This window comes from Salmo trutta, chromosome 23 (assembly GCF_901001165.1).
Source record: "Salmo trutta chromosome 23, fSalTru1.1, whole genome shotgun sequence".
Taxonomy (NCBI): Eukaryota; Metazoa; Chordata; class Actinopteri; order Salmoniformes; family Salmonidae; genus Salmo; species Salmo trutta.
The window spans coordinates 33,302,050-33,329,841 of record NC_042979.1 but is presented as its reverse complement, the minus strand read 5'-3'; the positions used below and the strand labels follow the sequence as shown (position 1 = coordinate 33,329,841).

Below are 27,792 nucleotides of genomic sequence, written 5' to 3'. Positions count from 1 at the left end.
TAGGGTATATGTTACTTAACTATGGGGACTGCTATCATGATGGTTACCAAAATACAGGTTGGTGTTCAGTTTGAAGAGAATTTGATTCACATTTCACCTCTTCTGAGATGTGTTTTTGGGGTGTAGGTTGGGACAAGCAGGGTTTATTAGTGGTTAGTAAAAACTCAACATTAAAACAAAACTTAACCACATCAAACGAGATCAGATTTCAGATGTTAAGCCTCCTGATATCATCACGATACCGTCGTCTCCGCAGTGCAGCAAGGACTCCAGACTTTTCATTGGAAACCGTAAAACCGATCAATCACTAACAGATCACGGTGTTACATTTAAAACACTCCCCTCATTAGAACACTTTGTACTGTACCCGTGTTACATCTAGATCACTTCCCAATGTGTTACTTTTAAAGCACTAGCACACTTTTTCCAACAAAAAACAGAGTTCCTGTTGGACAAATTCAAGTAGGTCCCTCCCTGTTTCATTCAGTTTGCTCCATTTGCTTTGTTTGGCTCTTAAAACGGTTTCCGTTGCAGGATGTAATGAATACATCCTAGAACTCTTGCACTTTGGAGCAGTTTAGATTGAACAGTTGGACATTGCACTTCATAAAATCACCTTTTATACATCTTAAATAGGTTCTCCATGCACAAAGAACAGAACTTTAAGACATAAAAGTCACACAAAAAAATAAGACCATATGATGTAGATATAAATAAAGAGAAATATAGAACACAGCTGAAAAAAAACAACACTTTGCTCAATGTTACATGCATGTTATTTCTTAGGTGGATAGAAAATAAAAATGAAGAAAATCTGTGTAGTACACCAAAAAAGCACAACATTTGGAAACTGTTAAGTCCAGTAAAGTCCATGAAGTCACTGAGGATGGTTCTTGTCTTCGTTGTATCCCTTGTTGTTTGGCGTGGTACATTATATCATGGTACAGTATATCATTGAGCTATTGTGATAAGGTGGTTGAGAAGTCAGTGTGGTTGGTATGTATGTAAGCAAGTAACAATATAGAGTGGATTCCACTGAGACACATAAGGAACAAGTCCCTAAGTCAACTACTGTTGATCTCGTCTCGTTCCTGTTGCCCTCCACCTCCCCTCCAGACCTCCTGGTCCTCCAGAGCCCCTGTTCCCCCTCTTCTTCAGAGACAATAGACTGGAATGCAGAACAGGGGAGGATTCACTGGGATTGGGTGGGATGTGGTGTTGGGCAGGGGGAACTGTTGTGTGTGCATGTTAAAGCAGGGTGGTTGTGTGTTGTGTGTGTCTGAGAGCACATTAAGAAAAAAGATTAGGCAGCACCAGAAGAAGGTATAAATATCCACTGGTGACATTTACGAAAATCTAAAGTCAAGCCGGAGGAAGGGAGAGGGAAACAAGCGAAAGCACAACTACTGCCATAAAATCAGACAACCATAAAGCCACTTAAAAACAGATAAACAAAACAACAAATGGTGGACAACAGAGCTATCCAAAAGGAATGCATGATGAACCCACAACACATCCATACCGTTCTAACCTGCAGATCAAACAGAGCTGCTGCAGTGAGAGGTCAGGGCTGGAATGTACTGGCTGGGTCAGACCAGGAACCAAACTGGACCAGGCCAACATCAGAAAACAGAGAAGACTTCATGACGTAGACCCGGTGTGTGCGTTCTGTCCTGGTAGAGATGCACTCAAACATATTGGCACCCTTCCCTATGTCTTTTAAGATAAGTTGACATTTAAAAAACATTTGGTGTACACACATGTATTTGTTTGATTTACAACTGCACAGGACCAATACAATTTTTTTTCTTCTAAAATCGAGATTTTTCACTTCAAAGTTAAAAAAATTGCCTGGACTAAATTATTAAAAATTAAAATTTGGTTGGTTGGAAGCAATTATCTTGTTTACGGTGTCATTTCTCTCACCCGTGGTAAGTTGCAGGTGCCTTAAGGGTAAGACAGCCATTCAACCAGTTTTGAAAAGAGAAAACAGAACATTCTGCACCATTGTAAAGTGCGAGGGTGCCAATATATTTGACTTAATTTGTAAGTAGGTAGGTAGGGAGCTGGGACGATGTGGAGGGGAGAGAAGAGTTTGGTGTCTTGGACAGGAAAATGAGGAGGGAGGTTGTTCATCTTTAGTGGTGCAAGGAGGGCCCGTTGCTCTGGGTTACGGGGGCAGAGCCAGAGATGTCCAGGAAGACGGAGCGCATAAGGTCGTAGGACTTGTCGGAGAGGTCGGCCACGTCGTCTGACGTCATGCCCTTCGTCTCAATCTTCGGAAGGATCTTCAGTGTGATGGTCCCTTGTTAGAGCATAGCGTAAACATCAATATCATCATAAACATCACAACAACCCTCATCATCTTGTCTGCATGGACGCAAAAGACAACTTCTTTCTATAAATAATATCATGAGCCATTAATGTCAAGAGTAGCTGTGGATAACCCCTTTCAATATGAACTACAAACATCTGTACCCGAGTTGAACTGCTTTTCTTTCCGTAGGTAGAAGTTACTGTAGGAGGAGAACACGATGGGAATGATAGGAGCCTGGAACAGAGACAGAAGCAAGAAAGAAAGAGAGAGAAGCAAGAAATAGAATTACCGTGACAGTTCGTTCGACATTCAATTTAAGCCCAGGGTACCAAAATACCATTCTTTTTTCCAAGATCACAAACCAACAAGTATAATCTACTTTTTAAGGATGCTTCCCTCCCTCAGGCAAGACAAAGACAAACATGAACACACAAAGACATGCATGGCTGACTGGCCTACACAGACTGTCTGTACACATATCTATGGGCACGCACGCACATGCACCATCTCCTCCAGCCCTGCAGCGGCAGACCTAGAGATATCGTTAGCTCTGCATTGGAGCACAACAGTCATGTGTTAATGATATGGGAAACACAAATATACACCATTCTGCAGAGATCTACTATACGGATGAGTGTTTTGAGTTGACCCTTCTGTTGACCAGAGATTCCTCAGATATTTCTGTGTTAGTTAATATGGACCAGCAGGTCTTGGTTACTGTGTTCCATCTGTTTCTCAGATCTATCCACTGATACACATCTACACACAACCTTTGAGCATGCAGGCGCACAAGGCCTACTACATTGAATACAGGCTACACAGACAAACTACAATAAACACACACACACACTTCGACACCTCATAACCTGGAGTGAACCTGCGGTGTCTGTCTGGCTCTGTTTCATGTAACGTTCTTTACATTTATTCCATCCGTCTCCCTCCGTCTTTCACTCTCCCCAACACTCATCCTATATCGCCCTCCATCTATAAACTTTAGAAACCCTTTCCATTAGGCTCTCTCTCTCCCACTGTATTGCTCCCTCGGTCTTTGCTTCTCTCAGTCTCTCTTACTCTAGCTCTCTTTGTCTTCCATCTATGCCAAAAGGTAGTGAAAATGTCCTCTGCAATTCATGATGTTCAGTCAGTATCCATGCTCGGCTGTTAGGTCCCCCTTGTGAACACCGGAATAGAGGCATGCACGCACACACTCAAACACACACGGCCCTGTGGCTCACTTGCGCTTGCACTGCCAGGTGGAAGGCTCCCTTCTTGAAGGGCAGCAGGTCGCCCCTCTGGTTCCGCGTACCCTCCGGGAACACCCACAGACGGATCTACAGGGGGCAAAGGTTAGAGGTCAAAGGTGAGGCCTATGTGGAAGCATGGAAACAGTATTTAAATATCAGTGGTGGAGATGGGTCTAGACACTAAAGCAGAAATAAACAGAGAAAAACATCAAGTATTCAAACTTGGGTTAAGTTTCAGGATATACTGGCTTGGGAATAAAATGAATTTGTTGTTCAAAGTCTTATGATCTAACAGTATGTCACTCCCTGACATCATTACCAATCATACATTATTGGGCTTTCAGAATGGAGTTAGTCATTAGATTGGAAGGCTCCAGAGGACAGCACGAGTTTCCGAATGAATCCGGTCCAATAGGTTAGTCCTGTTGAATTACCTGGTCATCCAGCATGGTCTTGGCAGCGTCGGCCATGACACTTTTGGCGTCTCTTGTCTTCTTGCGGTTGATGAAGACGATGCCACCCAGCCAGCACACAATGCCCACAGTGCCAGCGTACACCAGCTCCTTCTTGGCAACCATGGTGCAGCGATCTGGGAGGACCTCCATTAGACCTGGGGAATGGAAAGGATCTGTTACAGGATCTGGTAGGATCTCCATTAGACCTGAGGGAGAACATGATCTTTGAAAGGATCTGTTAAATGGATAGGATCTAGCCTATTAGATCTGTCAGGCAGCCCAATATTTTTTCACTAATTAGTCTTCGGAACACTCAGATCAGCATTGAAAAAGAGCTGATGTGAAAATATATTTTTTCACTAATTGGTCTTTTGACCAATCAAAACACATCAAAATTGGGCTGCCTGTGTAAATGAAGCATTCAAGGACCTTTTAGATCTGATTGCTGGGATATTTCATCTGTATGAAATCTTCATGTGGGGTTGAATCTAAAACTTAAGAACCAACCATGCATGTAACTGAATTAACAGTTTTGCACAACGATTTAATTGACACCACTGAATGATTTGTAATGTGACTAATACCCTGACTACACGCGAGCGGTGCAAAATAAATGTAGAAATCTGTGTTATTCAATTATTGCACCCACACTGCTCGCAAGCATCTGCGTTGCCAAGGGCTAAAATATAAGTCCTTTCTATTTCTGACGCAGAACGCACTGCAAGTCCTGCCTCTCCCATCTCATTGGTTTATTGAAGCAGGTACCCACGTGCCATCTCATTGGTTATACCCACGTGGGTGATTGAAAGACGAACTGTGTTGCCGGTCGTCGTGGCAATACTATGAAAGTTTAGATGCCAATCACCATATAAGTTCAAAGAAGAAAAAGCCTGGAAGGAGGAGAGATGACTAGAAACGATTCGGTTGAACGTTTTATGTGTGGATTAATTGTTGGAGTCGAGGACCTTGTGCATTTCAGGTAAAATAACAACTCAATGTTTATATCCCAGGACAAATTAGCTGGCAACAGCAAGCTAGCTAAATAGGACAAATTAGCTAGCAAGTGCAAGCTAACTAGCTAAATTGCCATACATGTTTAATGCTTTTCGTCCTGTCCCCAAATTAAATGTAACTGGTTCAGAGTTTGTTTTGATATTTTAACCTGCGTGTCGTGATTGCGTTGTGTAGGGGGACAAAATAAATGTATGCACGATTGCGCACGTGCGCAGCCGGTTTGGGTTCCATGTTAGGCCTTTAATGCACAGTGGTCTGACTTAATCCACATTGACTTAATCCACATTGTTGTTTTACAGCCTGAATTAAAAATGTATAAAATATGTTTTAAATCTCACCCATCTACACACAATACCACATAATGAAAATGACAAAATACTTTTTTTCACATTTTTTGAAAATGAAATATAGAAATCTAACTTAGTTAAGTTCTCCCACACATTGATATGACACTCCAAATTGAGTTCAGGTGCATCCAATTTCCTTTGATCATCTAACATCAAGGCGGTGAGCCGATCCTGTAGGTTCATGCTCTACAACATTCGCAGAGTACGACCCTGCCTCACACAGGAAGCGGCGCAGGTCCTAATCCAGGCACTTGTCATCTCCCGTCTGGATTACTGCAACTCGCTGTTGGCTGGGCTCCCTGCCTGTGCCATTAAACCCCTACAACTCATCCAGAACGCCACAGCCCGTCTGGTGTTCAACCTTCCCAAGTTCTCTCACGTCACCCCGCTCCTCCGCTCTCTCCACTGGCTTCCAGTTGAAGCTCGCATCTGCTACAAGACCAAGGTGCTTGCCTACGGAGCTGTGAGGGGAACGGCACCTCCGTACCTTCAGGCTCTGATCAGGCCCTACACCCAAACAAGGGCACTGCGTTCATCCACCTCTGGCCTGCTCGCCGCCCAGTCAAAACTGTTCGCTGCTCTGGCACCCCAATGGTGGAACAAGCTCCCTCACGACACCAGGACAGCGGAGTCAATCACCACCTTCCGGAGACACCTGAAACCCCACCTCTTTAAGGAATACCTAGGATAGGATAAAGTAATCATTCTAACCCCCCCCCCCTTAAAAGATTTAGATGCACTATTGTAAAGTGGTTGTTCCACTGGATATCATAAGGTGAATGCACCAATTTGTAAGTCGCTCTGGATAAGAGCGTCTGCTAAATGACTTTAATGTAAATGTAATCCTTGAGAACCACTTGTGGCCAATTCAATTGCTTGGACATGAATTAGAAAGAAACATACCCATCTATATAAGGTCCCACAGTTGATTGTTTCTGCTCTGACATGCACTATACCATGAAGTGCAGGGAACTGTCCGCAGATCTACGAGATAGAATTGTAATGATGCATATCTGGAGAAGGGTATACACATTTCTAGAGCATTTTCAAAATGCAGATCTTAAAATCTGCATTTTAAACCATTTCACGTGCGTTTTATGTTAGAATTCAAGTGTTTTTTTGCTTCAGTGATCAGGGGCGCACAGCGAACGTTCTCCACCAAAAAAATGGTGAACTTTGATGTGTGAGTGCTGTCTGCCTGTTTGTGAATTCTCATCGGAGTGCAAAAGTGCAACTGAAGCACAAAATGTGTCTAATGCCAAGCAGCATTTTAGATCTGCGTTTACAAAATGCAGCAATATTTCTTATGCGTGAAAAAAAACTGAATTCTGCGTTAACGCGACCCCGGTAGAGTGTGCCTAGAGCTGGCCTTCAGACCAAACTGAGTAACCGGGCAAGAAGGACCTTGGTCAGGGAGGTGACCAAGAACCCAATGACAGAACTACAGAGCTGCTTGGCTGAGATGGGAGAACCTGCCAGAAGGACAACAGTCTCTACAGCACTTCACAAATCTGGACTTTATGGGAGAGTGGCCAGACAGAAGCCACTCCTGAGAAAAAGACACGACAGCACAAAAGATAAGGCAAAAAAGCCTGTGGTCTTATGAGACAAAAATGTAACTCTTTGGCCTGAATGCAAAGCACAATGTCTGGAGAAAACCATGAAGCGTGGTAGTGGCAGCATCATGCTATGTGGATGCTTTTCAGCAGCAGGGACTGGGAGACTGGTAAGGCCAGAGGCAATAATGAAGATCCAGCCAAATCATAGATGAGAACCTGTTCCATAGTGCAAACGACCTTAGACTGGGGCCAAGATTTGCATTCCAACAGGACAATGACCCCAAGCAACACAGCCAAAGCAATGCTGGAATGACTTCAGAACAAGAATGTGAAAGTCCTTGAGTTGCCCAGCCAAAGCCCAGACTTGAATCCCATTAAAAATCTGTGGAAAGACTTCAAGATTGCTAATCACCCCATATAACATAACAGAGCTTGACAAAATCTGCAAGGAAAAATGCGAGAAAATCCAGATGTGCAAAGATGATAGACATACCCAAGACGACTCAAAGCTGTAGTCGCTGCCGAAGGTGCTTCTGCAAAGCATTGACTCCGGGGTGTCGATACTTATGCAAATGAGATATTTCTGTATTCACTTTGTCATTATGGGATAGTGTGCAGATGGCTTAAATTATTTTTTTAATCCATTTGGAATTCAGGCTGTAATACAAAATGTGGAATCAAGGGGTATGAATACTTTCTGAAGTGGGTAAAACAGTATGTTAACATTAAAGTTACCAGTGTTCAATGACTATGGACATAGGGGCAGCAGTCTAAGGTGCAGAGTAGAGTACCGGTGGTAGCCAGCTAGTAACAGTGACTAAGTTCAGGGCAGGGTACTGGGCGGAGGCCGGCTAGTGGTGACTATTTAACAGTCTGATGGCCTGGAGATAGAAGCTGTTTTTCAGTCTCTCGGTCCCAGCTTTGATGCACCTGTACTGTCCACCTTCTGAATGGTAGCTGGTGAACAGGACGTGGTTCGAGTGGCTGAGGTCCTTGAGCTTCTTTGCCTTCCTGTGGCTGTAGATGTCCTGGAGGGCAGGCAGTGTGCCCCTGGTGATGTGTTAGGCTGACTGCACCACCCTCTGGAGAGCCCTGCTGTTGTTGGTAATCAGGCCTACCACTGTTGAGTCAGTGGTCTGATCATTCGACGTCAACCTTTAATGCACAGTGGTCTGATATTATTGTGAGGAAATTTCTGACCTTGAATGGTGTTCTCTCACCTATCTGGGATGAGCTTTGGCCTTTCGGCCATCTTAACTCACACTGGCCTTACGAAGGCACAGTTAATATGTCATCTATTTGCAGGGCTCTACAGTCGTGGCCAAAAGTTGAGAATGACACAAATATTATTTTTCACCAAGTCTGCTGCTTCAGTGTCTTTAGATATGTTTGTTAGATGTTACTATGGAATACTGAAGTATAATTACAAGCATTTCATAAGTGTCAAAGGCTTTTATTGACAATTACATGAAGTTGATGCAAAGAGTCAATATTTGCAGTGTTGACCCTTCTTTTTCAAGACCTCTGCAATCCACCCTGGCATGCTGTCAATTAACTTCTGGGCCACATCCTGACTGATGGCAGTCCATTCTTGCATAATCAATGCTTGGAGTTTGTCAGAATTTGTGGGGTTTTGTTTGTCCACCCACCTCTTGAGGATTGACCACAAGTTCTCAATGGGATTAAGGTCTGGGGAGTTTCCTGGCCATGGATCCAAAATATCGGATGTTTTGTTCCCCGAGCCACTTAGTTATCCCTTTTGCATTATGGCAAGGTGCTTCATCATGCTGGAAAAGGCATTGTTCATCACCACACTGTTCCTGGATGGTTGGGAGAAGTTGCTCTCAGAGGATGTGTTGGTACCATTCTTTATTCATGGCTGTGTTCTTAGGCAAAATTGTGAGTGAGCCCACTCCCCTGGCTGAGAAGCAACCCCACACATGAATGGTCTCAGGATGCTTTACTGTTGGCATGACACAGGACTGATGGTAGCACTCACCTTGTCTTCTCCGGACAAGCTTTTTTCCGGATGCACCAAACAATCGTAAAGGGGATTCAGAGGAAATTACTTTACCCCAGTCCTCAGCAGTCTAATCCCTGTACCTTTTGCAGAATATCAGTCTGTCCCTGATGTTTTTCCTGGAGAAAAAAAGTGGCTTCTTTGCTGCCCTTGACACCAGGCCGTCCTCCAAAAGTCTTCGCCTCACTATGCATGCAGATGCACCCACACCTGCCTGCTGCCATTCCTGAGCAAGCTCTGTACTGGTGGTGTCCCGATCCCGCAGCTGAAGCAACTTTAGGAGACGGTCCTGGCACTTGCTGGACTTTCTTGGGCGCCCTGAAGCCTTCTTCACAACAATTGAACCGCTCTCCTTGAAGTTCTTGATGATCCGATAAATGGTTGATTTAGGTGCAATCTTTCTGGCAGCAATATCCTTTCTTGTGAAGCCCTTTTTGTGCAAAGCAATGATGACGGCACATCTTTCCTTGCAGGTAACCATGGTTGGCAGAGGAAGAACAATGATTCCAAGCACCACCCTCCTTTTGAAGCTTGCAGTCTGTTATTTGAACTCAATCAGCATGACAGAGTGATTTCCAGCCTTGTCGTCAACACTCACACCTGTGTTAACGAGAGAAATCAGTGACATGTCAGCTGGTCCTTTTGTGGCAGGGCTGAAATGCAGTGGAAATGTTTCTTTTGGGGGGGGGATTCAGATCATTTGCATGGCAATTAATTGCAATTCATCTGCTCACTCTTCATAACATTCTGGAGTATATGCAAATTGACATCATACAAACTGAGGCAGCAGACTGAAAATTTAGATTGTCATTCAAAACTTTTGGCCACGACTGTACACTGACTTTTTTTTTTTAACAAGGAGCACGTGTGAGCTTAAGTTGAAAAATGTAGACAAAGAAATTAGGAGCACAATGAAACATTTGAAATATTAAAGGGTAGGTAGTAGGGCTGGGCAACATGAACAAAATGTTTGACATGTGACAGTATTTTATGTTTCTGAATAATAAAAGTTCTAAATATGCTTTACGAGTTGTTCATGACCCTAGGGTGGCAACACAAATGATCAATGGGGCTTTCTCCATTTATACTTTTCAATCTAACTCCAAACAAAAATAATATTCAGCATTTTCAATCAATTTCCACACATGATGTTGGCAAAAAAATATAAATTCCTAGTTAATTGGTGATCTGTTGTAAATATGATTATTCTAATTATATAGTTGGAATATCGTGGGCAGGACCAATGATTAAAGCAGGGAGGAATTATTGACAGGGTAGGAACCAAAGTGTTGGTCAGTGTTTCCAGGTGACCCTTACTTCATGTAGCTAGCTAGCCAGACAACATATTATTGCTTCGCCTATTTCTCTCTGATAAGATACCGTTGCACAAACATGCTGTAATGGGAATTTTAATGTTTGTGCTTTTCTTATAACTAAATTTCAGTGTTTTATTTATTCAGTGCGCTAGCACCAAGCCAAGGTAGAAAAATGTACACAACTCCCATAGCCTACTTCACAGAGAACATGTCGAAAAGTTAAAACAAAAAGGAAAACATACGAGGTACTACACAAAGAGAAAGCAGGCATAATTCTCTTACATTTTGAGCTCACGGCAAGAAAGCACCAGAGCCTGCCATACTAACGGGTTCCCACTAGATAACAGCTACAAAGTCATGAATAGCATGAGGTGTGGCTAACGTAAGCCAGCTGAGCTAGCTACCAAGCTAGCCTACGAACTATGTAGCCACAATAGATCCTCCATACGACTTTGAGAAATAGTGCATTGTGGGTAGTTTAGAAGTGATCCGGAAAAAAAGTTTACAAATATGTAATAACCCCAAAACATAACTATGTTTGTACTTATAGGTAACCAGATCGTGACTATAACTAAGTTACTACGTCTTTGACCACACCGTGTTACATTGGTGAGTAAAAACTCATGCTACCTACCCTTTAAAGCTAGAATGGTGCTCCTAAATCACAATTTCAGGTCGCACAGCAAAAATATTTAGGCACATAGTCGAGTAAAATGGTCACACTAGAGCCCTGTATTTGTTTGAGGTGGCTGATATAATCAGTAACGTTTTGCATTTGATTGGTCTGGAGTTTGGTACTGGGTCAAGTCGCCATGCCTTGTAGTGAGAGTTATAGGGCTGTCCCCGAAAAGAAAAAAAAAAAATCTTGGTCGACAGAGTCGTATGTTCCTTCGACTGGTCCAAAATTTTACTTGTATTTTTCGATATGTAGACACACCCTATGCATTTTAATTAAATCAACTATACTACTGAGCTTGTCTGATGCTTTAAGCAGACTTAATTATTTAAAATCAGACACAAAGGACTCAAGAGGGAGCCGTGTGGCTCAGTTGGTAGAGCATGGTGTTTGCAACGCTAGGGTTGTGGGTTCGATTCCCACAGGGGACCAGTACGGGGAAAAAAATGTATGAAATGTATGCATTCACTACTGTAAGTCGCTCTGGATAAAAGAGTCTGCTAAATAACTAAAATGTAAATGTAAATCAAGATAGCCTAACCAGAAGTAAAAAACCTGTTCCTGATCCACCTCCTCCAGCTGCTGCTGGCCTTCGCAGATTCTGTCATTAGGCTACTGAAGTGGCCGCTAATAGGCTACACCAGGGGTTGGCAACCTTTTCCATTTGGAATGGCAATTTTTCTTACCCAGGGATGCAAACTGGTGAGGGCCCAAAGGTGACACTTTTTTTGGCACTGAAACATTCAAACAAATCACAGGTTTTAACTAATTAAACAAATAATATGATCTAGATGATCAGTCTCTGTGTGTAACATAAAAAGTGGTTAATGTGAACCTAACTCACAGCAAAAAAATAAATAAAATGTAACGAAAGCAAATGTTATTTGTTGCCTACATTTTACGAACAATGACACTCAAGTCTTGACAACAACAAAAAAAACAATACACTAATATTGCAGTTAGCCATGACAGCCTTTATAATAGAATGTTTGTGACACCACACACACACATCTAAATATCACACTTGGGAAGAAAAAAAATCTTAAAAGCAGAAATAGAATGAAACAAACAGGCATTCCACTTTTGCTCTATTATAGTGGCCACTATAGACATCGATCAAGTGCACAAGGCTACATGTATGCAAAAATAACGTTCAGAGTACAAATGTAATAATCCCCCTGAAATCACAAAAAAGTGTTACTTTCAAGTTCAACACAACAAAAGCAATATCTTTGAGCTACACTGCAGGTTATTACATTGTACACTTTCTGCCTGTGGACATCTGCTCTACAATGTGCCAGCAGAGCATGATACCCTTTGTTGGCATAATTGATATCTTTTAGGCAGAGTACACACCTGGCATACCCCTTTTTATCCACTATATTGAAAGAAGGAAAGTGTGTGGTGTTTCTTTCACCTCTATTGGCATCCAGCATAAGCCAGGCCCAGGTCCACTTTATCCCTGAATCCACTTGTTTAACAAGCAACGCCTCATTTCACCTAATGTTCTCATTCTGAAAATTAACCACACACTGTAGAGGGAAAACATTAGTTCGTTAGCTAGTTAACATTTTAAGCAACTAACGCGTTAGCTAGTTAACAAGTAAGCAACTAACGCGTTAAAACTTGAGGAACGGCAAGTTGTATACCAGTTAACGTTAATACTATAGCAAATTGGTTAGGTTACTAACGTTAGCTCATCTGATATTGTAACGTTAGCTAGCTAGCTAGCTAGCTAGCTGTCGGACTTTATTAGCCAGCTAATTTTCACACAAACTGAATTACTTGATGTTGCTCAACATTTCTCTGGCTAGCTAACGGAGATTTCGGTCCAGCTTCTATAGCAAGATACTTAATGCTAACAATAGTTGTTCCACCACACTTTCTCCCTCACCTCAAACTTTCCAAATACCAGTTGTTTTTTCGGTTAAAGCTCATGAAGTACGCTTCATCACCCCGTCTCCTTGGTCAGACTTCTCGCCTACCTCTTCGTTATCGTTCGGCAAACTGCCTTTACACCCGACTGCTGTCTTTCCAGAGCGCTCGCTGATTCTGTAATTAGCAAAGTGGTTGTCTCTTCTCTTCAGTCGCGCGCTGCATTCTGTTATGTGAACGATTGGCTGAGCCTTGGATACAGACAGTATCGCTTACAAACGCGCAGCACTCGTTCGCTTACAAACGCGCAGCACTCGTTCGCTTACAAACGCGCAGCACTCGTTCGCTTACAAACGCGCAGCACTCGTTCGCTTACAAACGCGCAGCACTCGTTCGCTTACAGCCAGCAGTGATCCAAAGCCCCCCTCCCAAACGTTTCTCATCGGATCTACACAATGCACGTAGGTCACCAAATTTGGATTCAAAAACGGCAAATTTCACCGAAAAGATGATTAGTTTGCATCCCTGCTTACCATTTCTATCGATCTGTGTGCCAGTTATGATTTTCATGTGAACATTTGTGGAACAGTTTCATTTATTTTATAATAAAGTCTTTGTATCTCAAAATCATTGTCATGTGATTAATACAAATTCTATCTAAAAGTAACTTATTGCCTATATAAAGCCAACAAATAAAAACAATGCAGCCTACAGGTAGAAAATATCCTGATAAAAATAAATCACATTGGCTAGGCATGGCCTGTCTGCAAGGAACATGAAACATTGTATTAACTATCAAATTGGTCCAGCCACAAGCTTGCACTAACAAACGTGCACAGAATATTCTGGACCCTCAGAGTTTCCAGAGCCAGTGAGATCCATACAAACACAGCTGTAGGCTATTAGCGCAAGGGATAAGAAGTAAACAGGTACGCCTCTTATGACTTTCAACCAGATCAGGACTTTCTTTTCCCCTTTCACCCCGAGTGGTTATCGAAAGGGAGAGAGCTGGAAAGGTTAAAATTGGCTACATTGAGGAACAATTGTCATTCTCAATGGATGTAAAAACAGACTTTGTTTACTTGCCGTTTGATGTGAAGATGAAATTACTTTGAGAAGCGCTACAGCTCATTAGTGGTGGTGAGTCAAGACACTCAGAAATACTATCAGATCCCCAAATGGGCAGATATATAAACATACATTTGCACGCAGGCTAGGTAGCCTAGGCCTACTTCTGCGCATAATCAGGTGTGAGTCCTTACTCAACATTGAGAGGAGCGCTCTAAAACGAAACAACTCATAAATTGACAACTCGTAAATGGAATGAAATAAAACTTGTGTAGCCTAGGTTGTGTGCTCTGCAAACAACGTGTCCACTCCGAAAATGACAACTGTAAAAGACTAATAATAATAATAAATGTAATGCATTAACAGAAGTTCCGGTAACCAAACAAACATTGTAATTAGAAATTATGGGAATTAACGGTAACTGTACTACTGGTGAGCCAACCCTGTGGCCTACACAATGGATTAGTCCACTGAGACAGGTGTCAATCAAAAAAATTATTTGAACAACTGCCAGACTAAAACAATTCTCGGTCCAACAGCCTATCCACCAAACAGTGGAACCAGTGGACTAAATGGGGTGAGCCCTTGAGAGTTATCTGTAGCCAATATAATCAGTAGTCTATTGATCATTTGAGCGAGTCTGATCTGCATCATTGGCATGTGTCTGGCTGGTTGGTTGTTTTGGTGTCCTGTCAACCCAGTTGGCCCAACAAAGTGCTCTTTGAGGCCAGGAGCAGAGAGAGAAGCTAGATGCAAAAGGCCAGGATTGTTCATGAGGAGGGAAGCTAGGGACAGAAGGTCGGGGTTGTTCATGAGGAGGGAAGCTAGGGGCAGAAGGTCGGGGTTGTTCATGAGGAGGGAAGCTAGGGGCAGAAGGTCGGGGTTGTTCATGAGGAGGGAAGCTAGGGGCAGAAGGTCGGGGTTGTTCATGAGGAGGGAAGCTAGGAGAAGAAGGTCGGGGTTGTTCATGAGGAGGGAAGCTAGTCACAGAAGGCCGGGGTTGTTCATGGGGTGCGAAGCTAGGGTCAGAAGGTCGGGGTTGTTCATGAGGAGGGAAGCTAGGGACAGAAGGTCGGGGTTGTTCATGAGGAGGGAAGCTAGGGACAGAAGGTCGGGGTTGTTCATGAGGAGGGAAGCTAGGAACAGAAGGTCGGGGTTGTTCATGAGGATTGGGATCAGCAGGTGGAGCAGTAGGTCAGTATATGATCTATTATGGAAGGTTGGTATGGTAACTCCGACCCTAGATCAGCCTCCTGCGGTGTGTTCTCAGCTCTAATGAAGGACCTCTCTCCTTCACTGTCACACTCCTCTCCCTCCCCCTGTCAGACACAATCACCTCCTCTCTTTCTCCCTCCCACACACTCCCCCTCCCTTACATTCCTGCTGTCAGTCTCCTGGCTTGCAGCCAGCTCATATCACTCAGTCACCACCAAGATAGATACACACAGACTACAGCCAGTTGTTAAAGTGAACACCCCCCCCCACACGGAACACAACCTAGGCCCTATGAGAATCCAAGTGGGAGACATACTAAGAATTCCTCTCCTCTGCTCACTGACCAGCATAGTGGGAAAGAATGACTGACCAACTCTCTGAATAGACATTTCATTCAAAGACCTTTACAATGTAAACAAAATCTCCCATGAGGGGATACCAAAGATGATCAATTTTGATGTGAAAATGCATAACACATTCTGCATTCAATAACTAAATACAGCCAGTCAGCCTCAAGGCACTAATTAAAGCTAGTGCTGCACAATCCTCTGGTGCCAAGCATAATGCAGTTTATATTGATCCATGCCTTTCTCTAATGTTAAACATTTGTAACCACATTATTTACAAAATACACCATCTTAAAATAGTGCTGTTGATTGATTACATGCACCAGTCTAGCCCTAGAGTTAAGCTACACAGTCGCTGTTGGGTTTAGAATTAGACAGCCATGTCAGTGATCGGAGCTTGTGTGATGGTATACCAAATGACAGTTGTCAGTCTTCGCCCACTGAAACCATGCATATCAATCCCCACTAGCCTCCTCCCTCAGAATAGAGTGCTCTGTGACTGGCAGCACTCAAACCATTACTAGAAGATTCCCTTAGGAAGTGAGCTATGGAGGGTAAAGTTGAGTTAGTGAGAAGGGAGAAACCCAGTGTTTGCATTCAATACAAGAGGGAAGAGACTCAGAGAGATCAGGGAAATGCCTCGATCCTATTCAAAAGTGTGTGTGTGTGCACACGTAAGCTTGCATCTGTGTGTGTGTGTGTCGGTCCGTTCATTCGTCCGTGTGGGTCTCCTACCCAGTACGTCCAGTGAGCTCTGGTGGTTGGAGATGATGACGTAGGGTCCCTCTGTCTGCAGGTGTTCCAAGCCGCTCACGTCAAACCTCAGACCCAGGAAGTATTTCACGTGATGAACCAGAGCACGGATCACCCTGGAAATCAAGGAAGGAACAATAATCAATTCAATCTTTATTTGAAAACCATTTCAGTGTCAAACGGTGTGACTAGAAACAAAACATTAAAACGGCAGTGTTTCAGAGCATCAGTTCTGCTCAGTCCATGATCACCAGGTGAGCAGACTGACTACCTCCTAATCATAATGAGTAGGCTAGTTACACTACATATACACATTTTGTGTATGTATTTGAACACCCCTTGAAATTAGTGGATTTGACTATTTCAGCCACAACCGTTGCTGAATCGAGCACACAGCCAAGCAGTCTCCATAGGGAAACATTGGCAGTAGAATGGCCCGTTCTGAAGAGTTCAGTGACTTTCAACGTGGCACCGTCATAGGATGCCACCTATCGAACAAGTCAGTTTGTAAAAATGCCTGCATTGCTAGAGCTGCCCCGGTCAACTGTAAATGCTGTTATTGTGAAGTGGAAACATCTAGGAGCAACAACGGCTCAGCCGCAAAGTGGTAGGCCACACAAGCTCACAGAACAGGACCGCCGAGTGCACTCACTACAGACTGCCTCTGGAAGCATCGTCAGCACAAGAACGGTTCATTGGGAGCTTCATAATATGGATTTCCATGGCCAAACAGCCGTGGGCTGGAGTGGTGTAAAGCTCGCCGCCATTAGACTCTGGAGCAGTGGAAATGCGTTCTCTGGAGTAATGAATCACGCTTCACCATCTGCCAGTCCGGTGGACAAATCTGGGTTTGGCGAATGCCAGGAGAACGCCATCTGCCCAAATGCATAGTGCCAACTGTAGTTTGGTGGAGGAGGAATAATGGTCTGGGGCTGTTTTTCATGGTTTGGGCCCCTTTGTTCCAGTGAAGGGAAATCTTAATGCTACAGCATACGATGACATTCTAGACGATTCTGTGCTTCCAACTTTGTGGCAACAATTTGGGGAAGGCCCTTTCCTGTTTCAGCATGACAATGTCCCCATGCACAAAGCGAGGTCATTACAGAAACGGTTTGTTGAGATCGGTGTGGAAGAACTTGACTGGCCTGCACAGAGCCTTGACTTTAACCCCATCGAAAACCATTAGGATGAAGTGGAACGCCAACTGCAAGCCAGGCCTAATCGCCCAACATCAGTGCCCGACCTCACTAACACTCGTGGCTGAATGGAAGCAAGTCCCTGCAGCAATGTTCCAACATCTAGTGGAAAGCCTTCCCAGAAGAGTGGGGGCTGTTACAGCAGCAAAGGGGGGAGGGACAAACTCCATATTAATGCCAAAGATTTCAGAATGAGATGTTCGATGAGTAAGTGTTCACATACTTGTGCCATTTAGTGTATATTAAAAGTATAGTTCCTCACATTATGCTATTTGAAAAAACTATCCAACAATCTCCACATCGATAATCACCAATCCTCAGTGTGAAAGAGCAGTGGAAGTTATAGGTCTACTGCTGCATTGGCCTATGGACAATGAGTTCCATGTGCTCATTTCTTTAGCCGCCAATGGATCACGGTTATCAATGTGTCCATATGGCCGAACCTGGTGATCTCGCATTAGTTGACTTAAAAATCTGAATTAAATTGATATGATTAACCACGTGAAAATGATTTTGAGAAACGAAAACGTTATTATTGAAATGACACTGTTCGACGTAAATGCACATATGAAAATCATAACCGGCACACAGAACGGTAGAAAATGGTAGGATAAATTGTAAGCTTCCCCAAACTTGAAACTCACTCACTGCCCATGAAGTCTTTATGAAATCATTGCCTCCATAGTCAGAATCTGCCTATAGGCTACTTTGAAGCAAGGCATGCCTCATAATATGAAATAAAACATTCAGGTTTTAAACAATTAAGTATGCTTTTCGAAAAGCATACTTCCTCCAGCTCACATTGTAAAGTGGTGGGTGACGTACTGATAAAAGCACATGCTTTACTCCAGTAGCACCCAGCTGAGGAGTTGCAGGAGAAATCTCCCTCAAAATAGGCTCTGATTTGTATGCTGTGCGCATGTGATAGTTGTGATGGAGAAATAAGATACATGATGAGTAACGAAAATACACACAGGCCAATTTAATTCCACTAAATTAACCTTTAGACCAATAAGCATGATGATCAAATGTATTTATATTGAGTGGTATTTCCATCAATTAATAAAAAACATTATTTTGCAATGGTATTTTTTTCCCCCTAGTCATTTTGGCCAGCAACATTTTTATTTCAAATCGCTTTCTCATTTTATTACATTTTTCAGCCAAAAGCCGGTGATTGCCAGCTAATGGAAACCCTGACCATCACATACAACAGCATGGTTAGACTCCCCATCACATACAACAGCATGGTTAGACTCCCCATCACATACAACAAATCAAATCAAATTTATTTATATAGCCCTTCGTACATCAGCTGAAATCTCAAAGTGCTGTACAGAAACCCAGCCTAAAACCCCAAACAGCAAGCAATGCATGTGAAAGAAGCACGGTGGCTGGGAAAAACTCCCTAGGAAAAACTCCTGAGAAAGGCCAAAAACCTAGGAAGAAACCTAGAGAGGAACCAGGCTATGAGGGGTGGCCAGTCCTCTTCTGGCTGTGCCGGGTGGATATTATAACAGAACATGGTCAAGATGTTAAAATGTTCGTAAATGACCAGCATGGTCAAATAATAATAATCATAGTAATTGTCGAGGGTGCAACAAGCACGTCCGGTGAACAGGTCAGGGTTCCGTAGCCGCAGACAGAACAGTTGAAACTGGAGCAGCAGCATGGCCAGGTGGACTGGGGACAGCAAGGAGTCATCATGCCAGGTAGTCCTAGGGCTCAGGTCCTCCGAGAGAAAGAAAGAAAGAAAGAAAGAAAGAGAGAATTAGAGAGAGCATATTTACATTCACACAGGACACTGGATAAGACAAGAGAATACTCCAGATGTAACAGACTGACCCTAGCCCCCCGACACATAAACTACTGCAGCATAAATACTGGAGGCTGAGACAGGAGGGATCAGAAGACACTGTGGCCCCATCCGATGATACCCCCGGACATGGCCAAACAGGCAGGATATAACCCCACCCACTTTGCCAAAGCACAGCCCCCACACCACTAGAGGGATATCTACAACCACCAACTTACCGTCCGAAGACAAGGCCGAGTATAGCCCACAAAGATGTCCGCCACGGCACAACCCAAGGGGGGGGCGCCAACCCAGACAGGAAGACCACGTCAGTGGCTCAACCTACTCAAGTGACGCACCCCTCCCATGGACGGCATGGAAGAACACCAGTAAGTCAGTGACTCAGCCCCTGTAAAAGGGTTAGAGGCAGAGAATCCCAGTGGGAAGAGGGGAACCGACAAGGCAGAGACAGCAAGGGCGGTTCGTTGCTCCAGCCTTTCCGTTCACCTTCACACTCCTGGGCCAGACTATACTTAATCATAGGACCTACTGAAGAGATAAGTCTTCAGTAAAGACTTAAAGGTTGAGACTGAGTCTGCGTCTCTCACATGGGTAGGCAGACCATTCCATAAAAATGGAGCTCTATAGGAGAAAGCCCTACCTCCAGCCGTTTGCTTAGAAATTCTAGGGACAATTAGGAGGCCTGCGTCTTGTGACCGTAGCGTACGTGTAGGTATGTACGGCAGGACCAAATCGGAAAGATGGGTAGGAGCAAGCCCATGTAATGCTTTGTAGGTTAGCAGTAAAACCTTGAAATCAGCCCTTGCCTTAACAGGAAGTCAGTGTAGGGAAGCTAGCACTGGAGTAATATGATCAAATTTTTTGGTTCTAGTCAGGATTCTAGCAGCCGTATTTAGCACTAACTGAAGTTTGTTTAGTGCTTTATCCGGGTAGCCGGAAAGTAGAGCATTGCAGTAGTCGAGCCTAGAAGTAACAAAAGCATGGATTAATTTTTCTGCGTCATTTTTGGACAGAAAGTTTCTGATTTTTGCAATGTTACGTAGATGGAAAAAAGCTGTCCTTGAAGCAGTCTTGATATGTTCTTCAAAAGAGAGATCAGGGTCCAGAGTAACGCCGAGGTCCTTCACAGTTTTATTTGAGACGACTGTACAACCATCCAGATTAATTGTCAGATTCAACAGAAGATCTCTTTGTTTCTTGGGACCTAGGACAAGCATCTCTGTTTTGTCCGAGTTTAAAACTAGAAAATTTGCAGCCATCCACTTCCTTATGTCTGAAACACAGGCTTCTAGCGAGGGCAATTTTGGGGCTTCACCATGTTTCATTGAAATGTACAGCTGTGTGTCGTCCGCATAGCAGTGAAATTTAACATTATGTTTTCGAATGACATCCCCAAGAGGTAAAATATATAGTGAAAACAATAGTGGTCCTAGAACGGAACCTTGAGGAACACCGAAATTTACAATTGATTTGTCAGAGGACGAACCATTCACAGAGACAAACTGATATCTTTCCGACAGATAAGATCTAAACCAGGCCAGAACTTGTCCATGTAGACCAATTTGGGTTTCCAATCTCTCCAAAAGAATGTGGTGATCGATGGTATCAAAAGCGGCACTAAGATCTAGGAGCACGAGGACAGATGCAGAGCCTCGGTCTGAAGTCATTAAAAGGTCATTTACCACCTTCACAAGTGCAGTCTCAGTGCTATGATGGGGTCTAAAACCAGACTGAAGCGTTTCGTATACATTGTTTGTCTTCAGGAAGGCAGTGAGTTGCTGCGCAACAACTTTTTCTAAAATTTTTGAGAGGAATGGAAGATTCGATATAGGCCGATAGTTTTTTTATAATTTCTGGGTCAAGATTCGGCTTTTCAAGAGAGGCTTTATTACTGCCACTTTTAGTGAGCTTGGTACACATCCGGTGGATAGAGAGCCGTTTATTATGTTCAACATAGGAGGGCCAAGCACAGGAAGCAGCTCTTTCAGTAGTTTAGTTGGAATAGGGTCCAGTATGCAGCTTGAGGGTTTGGAGGCCATGATTATTTTCATCATTGTGTCAAGAGATATAGTACTAAAACACTTTAGTATCTCCCTTGAGCCAAGGTCCTGGCAGAGTTGTGCAGACTCTGGACAATGAAGCCCTGGAGGAATACCCAGATTTAAAGATGAGTCCGTAACTTGCTTTCTAATGATCATGATCTTTTCCTCAAAAAAGTTCATACATTTATTACTGCTGAAGTGAAAGCCATCCTCCATTTGCGAATGCTGCTTTTTAGTTAGCTTTGCGACAGTGTCAAAAAGAAATTTCGGATTGTTCTTATTTTCCTCAATTAAGTTGGAAAAATAGGATGATCGTGCAGCAGTGAGGGCTCTTCGATACTGCACGGTACTGTCTTTCCAAGCTAGTCGGAAGACTTCCAGTTTAGTGTGGCGCCATTTCCGTTCCAATTTTCTGGAAGCTTGCTTCAGAGCTCGTGTATTTTCTGTATACCAGGGAGCTAGTTTCTTATGACAGATGTTTTTAATTTTTAGGGGTGCAACTGCATCTAGGGTATTGCGCAAGGTTGAATTGAGTTCCTCGGTTAGGTGGTTAACTGATTCTTGTCCTCTGACGTCCTTGGGTAGGCAGAGGGAGTCTGGAAGGGCATCAAGGAATCTTTGGGTTGTCTGAGAATTTATAGCACGACTTTTAATCTTCCTTGGTTGGGGTCTGAGCAGATTATTTGTTGCAATTGTAAACGCAATAAAATGGTGGTCCGATAATCCAGGATTATGAGGAAAAACATTAAGATCCACAACATTTATTCCATGGGACAAAACTAGGTCCAGAGTATGACTGTGGCAGTGAGTAGGTCCAGAGACATGTTGGACAAAACCCACTGAGTCGATGATGGCTCCGAAAGCCTTTTGGAGTGGGTCTGTGGACTTTTCCATGTGAATGTTAAAGTCACCAAAAATTAGAATATTATCTGCTATGACTACAAGATCCGATAGGAATTCAGGGAACTCAGTAAGGAACACTGCATATGGCCCAGGAGGCCTGTAAACAGTAGCTATAAAAAGTGATTGAGTAGGCTGCATAGATTTCATGACTAGAAGCTCAAAAGACGAAAACGTCATTGTACAGCATGGTTAGACTCCCCATCACATACAACAGCATGGTTAGACTCCCCATCACATACAACAGAGCATGGTTAGACTCCCCATCACATACAACAGCATGGTTAGACTCCCCATCACATACAACAGCATGGTTAGACTCCCCATCACATACAACAGCATGGTTAGACTCCCCATCACATACAACAGCATGGTTAGACTCCCCATCACATACAACAGCATGGTTAGACTCGTCTGCTGTTCTTGTTCTTACAACCATAATAAGTGGAAAGAAATGGTTCTCTTAGAGTTGGGGTCAGTTATAAAATTATCCTTCCCTACATAACATATGAATAATGATAGCCTGTACTACACCATAGGCAATGGTATTTAATCATAAACACAATGTCTACTTTTACCCTAATACAATTTAGTTTCACACAAAGTAGACTGGCCTGAGATGTCTGTTTTTCTCATTACTGACTATGTATCTTAGTTTAAGGTAGGCTGAGGCTCTCTGTCAGGAAAGCAATAACAATCATGCTGAAGAGAGGAGGGCAAGGCAGCCATAGCATAAACTCCCAGATCTGTCCGGGACACAAGGCTAGCAGCGCATGCTCTAACAGATGGCCTTCATTACTGGAAGACTACAGCCTCTGTCCCTAAAGGATGAAGAAGTGTGTGGTTCTGTTTACTCCAGTCTAGCGTTCAACATACTGTCCACTTTACTCTCCACTGGCCCCTCCCTGTGTGGGTTTAGAATACGACCAACACCGCTCAAGACACAAGAATGAATGTGTAGAGTAGAGTGCAATGAGTGCATACTAGAGACTAGATCTGCATGTCAAAATATGATCTTTAAACCCGAATAAAAACACTATTTCCTCACTATCACAACGATAAAACCGTCCAATCTTGTGCAAAAGCATGCGTGATTGTGCAAGGCCTCTATCGACAGGCAAGCTGCTACTCTTATTAGACTACAGCAGTCGTAAAGAGGAAGAAAATTGCCTTAAATTCAGTTGCAGTCGCAATGTCAACAACTGACATATCACAACGGTGATCCTCTAATGATCGCGTTTAGGTTGTCAGCTTCCTCCTGAATGTCATTGCATGACTGCTCTCTAAAAGACTAATTTTAACCCTTGTTTTGAACAATTTCAAAACGAGCAAAGCCAACAGTATCTTCGACAAAAGTCTTTACTGTTTAAGTGTTTCACAAAGTGTTTTAATTAAATATTAATTGAGCAAGGTCAGGGTGACCTCAAATCTATCCCAATGTATTGTTCCAGTTTCAACAGATAAACGTGCCAAAGTTCCATTCTAAGCAGTCCGAGAGACAGTTGACATAACCCAGAGAAAAGAGTTGACAACACACTGCAATACACTACATAGCACATCCTGGTTCACTAGCACACTGACAGGTCTGTAGTACCGTTGACATCTATAAGCCATTCCCCTTGAGCAGTGTCTAAATCTCATCTGTTTCCATCCCAAAACTCTGTGACGATTCAGGTTGGAATCTTGCAGCAACATTCCTACAGGGATGTAGACAGTGCAATCCCTGTCCTGGCTGAGAATAAAATGACTCTACAAAAACAGTCTCTCATTCTAGACTAATTGCTAGAAATGCCTTTTGCCATGTGATAATGCTCAACACACCGGCACTAGTTTGGCAGGAAAACATGGCCAACCTATAGGCTTTCAAAGACACTAAGCATTGAGTGGGTGTTCGACCTGGGGCTGTAAACCAGGGTCATTCACACAGAGTGAACCCGGTTCAGGAGTCCCAGTTCCCACTAGCAATTTGAGGGTAGATGACCGTGACAGGCTGTGCCATCCTTCGTGTTGAATCAGTCAACTCTTTCTAATACGGCCTGCCCCCTCTCAGTCTGTGTCACTGTGTGTCTGGATCTCCATCTTCCACTTCTTCCCACACGCTCCCTCACACACTCAATCTCTCTGTCTCTCACACGCATGCAAACACACACACACACTTGTTGGCGACTGTGAAAAGGGTCCAGCTGCAAAAAAAACTTTGGGTTAAGAGAGAATACTGCCAGGTGCAACATGACACCACAGCCAATACTTCTGGTCTGCACACCTGGCTGTGAAACAGTTCTGTTATTCCAAGACCACTGAACCAAGTCAGTCTGCCAGTTGTGTGATCACTAACATAAAGGACAACAGGCAGCACAAGGCTGGGGAAGACATACATTGATTTCTAGGGGACCTTTCGGAAGAGAGAAGTTACAACCAGTCGGTTACATGACTCTGAATGGGAGGGACAATCTGACCCCTACTCCTCTCTTATTGTGTCCAACCGGCCATGTCCACTAGCCACAGTAAAATATGTCCCAATCCTCCTGGCCTGCAGACCAGTTGACTGACACAGTCCCTGTGCCCAAGAATGCAAAGGTAACCTGTCTAAATGACTATGGCCCCTTAACACTCACATCTGTAGCCATGAAATGTTTTGAAAAGCTGCTCATGGCTCACATCAACACCATCATTCTAGACCCACTCCAATTCACATACTGCCCCAACGGATCCACAGATTACGCAATCTCTATTGCACGCCACACTGCCCTTTCCCACTTAGATAAAAATAACACCTATGTGAGAATGCTGTTAATTTACTACAGCTCAGCGTTCAACACCGTAGTCCCCTCCAAGCTCATCACTAAGCTAAGGACCGTGGAACAGAACACCTCCCTCTACAACTGGATCCTGGTCTTCCTGACAGGACACCCCCAGGTGGTAAGGGTAGGCAACAACACATCCACCACGCTGACCCTCAACACGGGGGCTCCTCAGGGGTGCGTGCTTAATCCCCTCTTGTACTCCCTGTTCACCCACAACGGTGGTAGGCCTGATCACTGACAACGATGAGAGTCTATAGGGAGGAGGTCAGAGACCTGGCAGTGTGGTGCCAGGACAACAACCTCTCCCTCAATGTCAGCAAGACAAAGGAGCCGATCGTGGACTACATGAAATGGAGGGCCGAGTACGCCCTCATTCACATCGACGGGGCTGTAGTAGAGCGGTTTGAGAGCTTCACATTCCTCGTTGTCCACATCACTAAGGATCTATCATGGTCCAAACACACCAACGCATTCATGAAGAGGGCACGACAACGCCTCTTCACCCTTATGAGGCTGAAAAGATTTTGCATGGTCCCTCATATCGTCAAAAAGTTCTACAGCTACTTCAATGACAGCATGTTGACTGGCTGCATCTCCGCTTAGTATCACAACTGCATGGCATCCGACCACAAGGCTCTACAGAGGGTAGTGCGGACGAGCCAGGACATCCCTGAGCCAAGCTCCCTGCCATCCTGGACCTCTATACCAGGCAGTGTCAGAGAAAGGCCCTAGAAATTGACAGACTCCAGCCACCCTAGTCATACATTGCTGTCTCTGCTACTGTATGGCAAGCGGTACCAATGCTCCAAGTCTGGAGCCAACAGGATCCTAAACAGCTTCTACCCCCAAGCTATTAGACTGCTAAATAGTTAGTTAAGTAGTTAACCAAATAGCTACCCGACTATCTGCATAGACCCTTGTTCCACTTACACTGCTGCTACTGGTTACTGTCACTCTATTCCTAGTTATATGTACATACAGTATCTACCTCAAATACCTCGTACCACTGCACATCGATATAACACCTGGTACCCCTTGTAAGTTAACGTAACTCATTGAGTACTTTTACATGCACAGTAATAATTCGATATTAATAACCCCTTGAAATCTACGTGCACGCCCCGCGAAAATCTAATCTGCATAATAATAATAAAAATCCATCAGTTTAAGCTAGATAGGGCCGGACGATATGGCCAAAATATATCACGGTATTTAAAAGACACTTTTTGACAGTAACTGTATTTTAGGTTTTAGAATACAAATTCTCTTTAGGAGTAGTGCGTGACCCTTTGGTGGCAAAACATACATTCAAAGTGATTTCAATGGGTATTTCTCCATTCTGACTGCTATTCAATTCAACTTCATACATTTTTATTTGCATTTCCACACTGGCACGTAGGGCTGGACGATATTGAACCAAATGTTGCAATTGCGATTTACACCTTACAGATATGTAAAACTCAACAATTTCAAAGATTTTACTGAGTTACTTCATATAAGGATATAAGTCAATTGAAGACATTTGAGGAACTGATTTGACGAACTGAAATAAATGTGTAAAGATGTCTAAATGTCTGTTTTTGCTTTGTCATTATGGGGTATTGTTTGTAGATTTATGAGGGGGGGGAAAAACGATTTCATCTATTTTTGAATAAGGCTGTAATGTAAAAACATTTTGAAAAAGTCAAGGGGTCTGAATACATTCCGAATGCACTGTGTCCAATGACATTAAACCAACTGATAAAATAAAACATCATCTTGCCTTGGTCCTGTTTAGACTTGAGACACAAAAACGATGACAATGCATGGATTAAAGTGCCATTTTTTTGCAGTTGTTGGTTTACATCTGTGCAAAGAAAAAAAACACGCCTGTTGGATACATGTTTCGACCTGGCTTCCAGCCACGAAAATGTCGGGCCCTGAGGCCATGTCTGAATGCCATATGTAACGACAACGTTAGCAAGCTACCTAGCATTAGCCGCATGATACCGTACAGAAAGTCCACATCTGGCAATGCATTGGAGCTAGCTCGCTAGCCTTCTTACCAACCGCTGGATAGCCATCTCGCAGTCCGTTACAAAATGCAACAACGAATAGGTGAAAATATCTGCAAATAGCTTTTCTGAAAGTAGAAACAAATAGTGATGTTATGGTTGCATTATTTCAGTCTTTGGCAAGCTATCTAGCTACTGTAGCCATCTTCCATTCCCATGAGCAAACGTTAGCTAGCAATGCACGGCTCGCGTTGATGTACAACCTGGAACTTACCTCATGTTTTCGATGTCTCTGCCGCCGCTTTTCAGAATACTAAGCGGAATCGCAATCGCAGCCAAAATCATCATATAGGCCACGTAGAAACACTTTTTAAAATAAAAAACAAAAGTGCTGCTGGTCCATAGCAGGAGTGGGACCAGCAGCAGTAGGAACACCAAGAGCGCATCCATACTGATTCCTCCACTGATACTGCCAGCAAGAGTCTCTGATGGTGCTAGCTAGTGTTGTGCAAGCATTAGCAGCACTGTGTGGCACCGACTGACATTACAACTGCCAAAAGGCAACACACAACTTGTGCAACTTCGGTGGTGCACGACTCGTTCTCTAGATGAATATAACTCGTGGACCACACTGTTCAGTCAACGATTGTGAAAAGCAGCCTCATGTAGAGGTTCCGAAGGTAAATTGACATGGAATTCGATGTTTATTCTGTTTCCGGTTGCACCTTATATGGTTCCTCGGTCACCGCTCTCAGATCACATTCAGTGATGACAGCCCAGCCCAAAGCAAATACTGTAGTAACGGTTTCCAGAAGTAGGGAATGTAGAAGAGCA

The 27,792-nt window shown here is 43.6% G+C and overlaps 1 protein-coding gene across 1 annotated transcript; it reads right to left on the bottom strand.

The window, feature by feature from the left end:
* Positions 1-112: 112 nt before the first annotated feature.
* Positions 113-27,733, bottom strand: agpat2 (1-acylglycerol-3-phosphate O-acyltransferase 2 (lysophosphatidic acid acyltransferase, beta)). Its single transcript, XM_029709904.1, has 6 exons — positions 27,233-27,733; positions 16,189-16,322; positions 3,996-4,171; positions 3,553-3,648; positions 2,479-2,551; positions 113-2,305 (listed from the first exon to the last, which is right to left on the bottom strand). Exons 1-6 carry the CDS (start codon positions 27,406-27,408, stop codon positions 2,139-2,141), a joined length of 822 nt encoding a protein of 273 aa, XP_029565764.1. The 5' UTR covers positions 27,409-27,733; the 3' UTR covers positions 113-2,138.
* Positions 27,734-27,792: the final 59 nt, after the last annotated feature.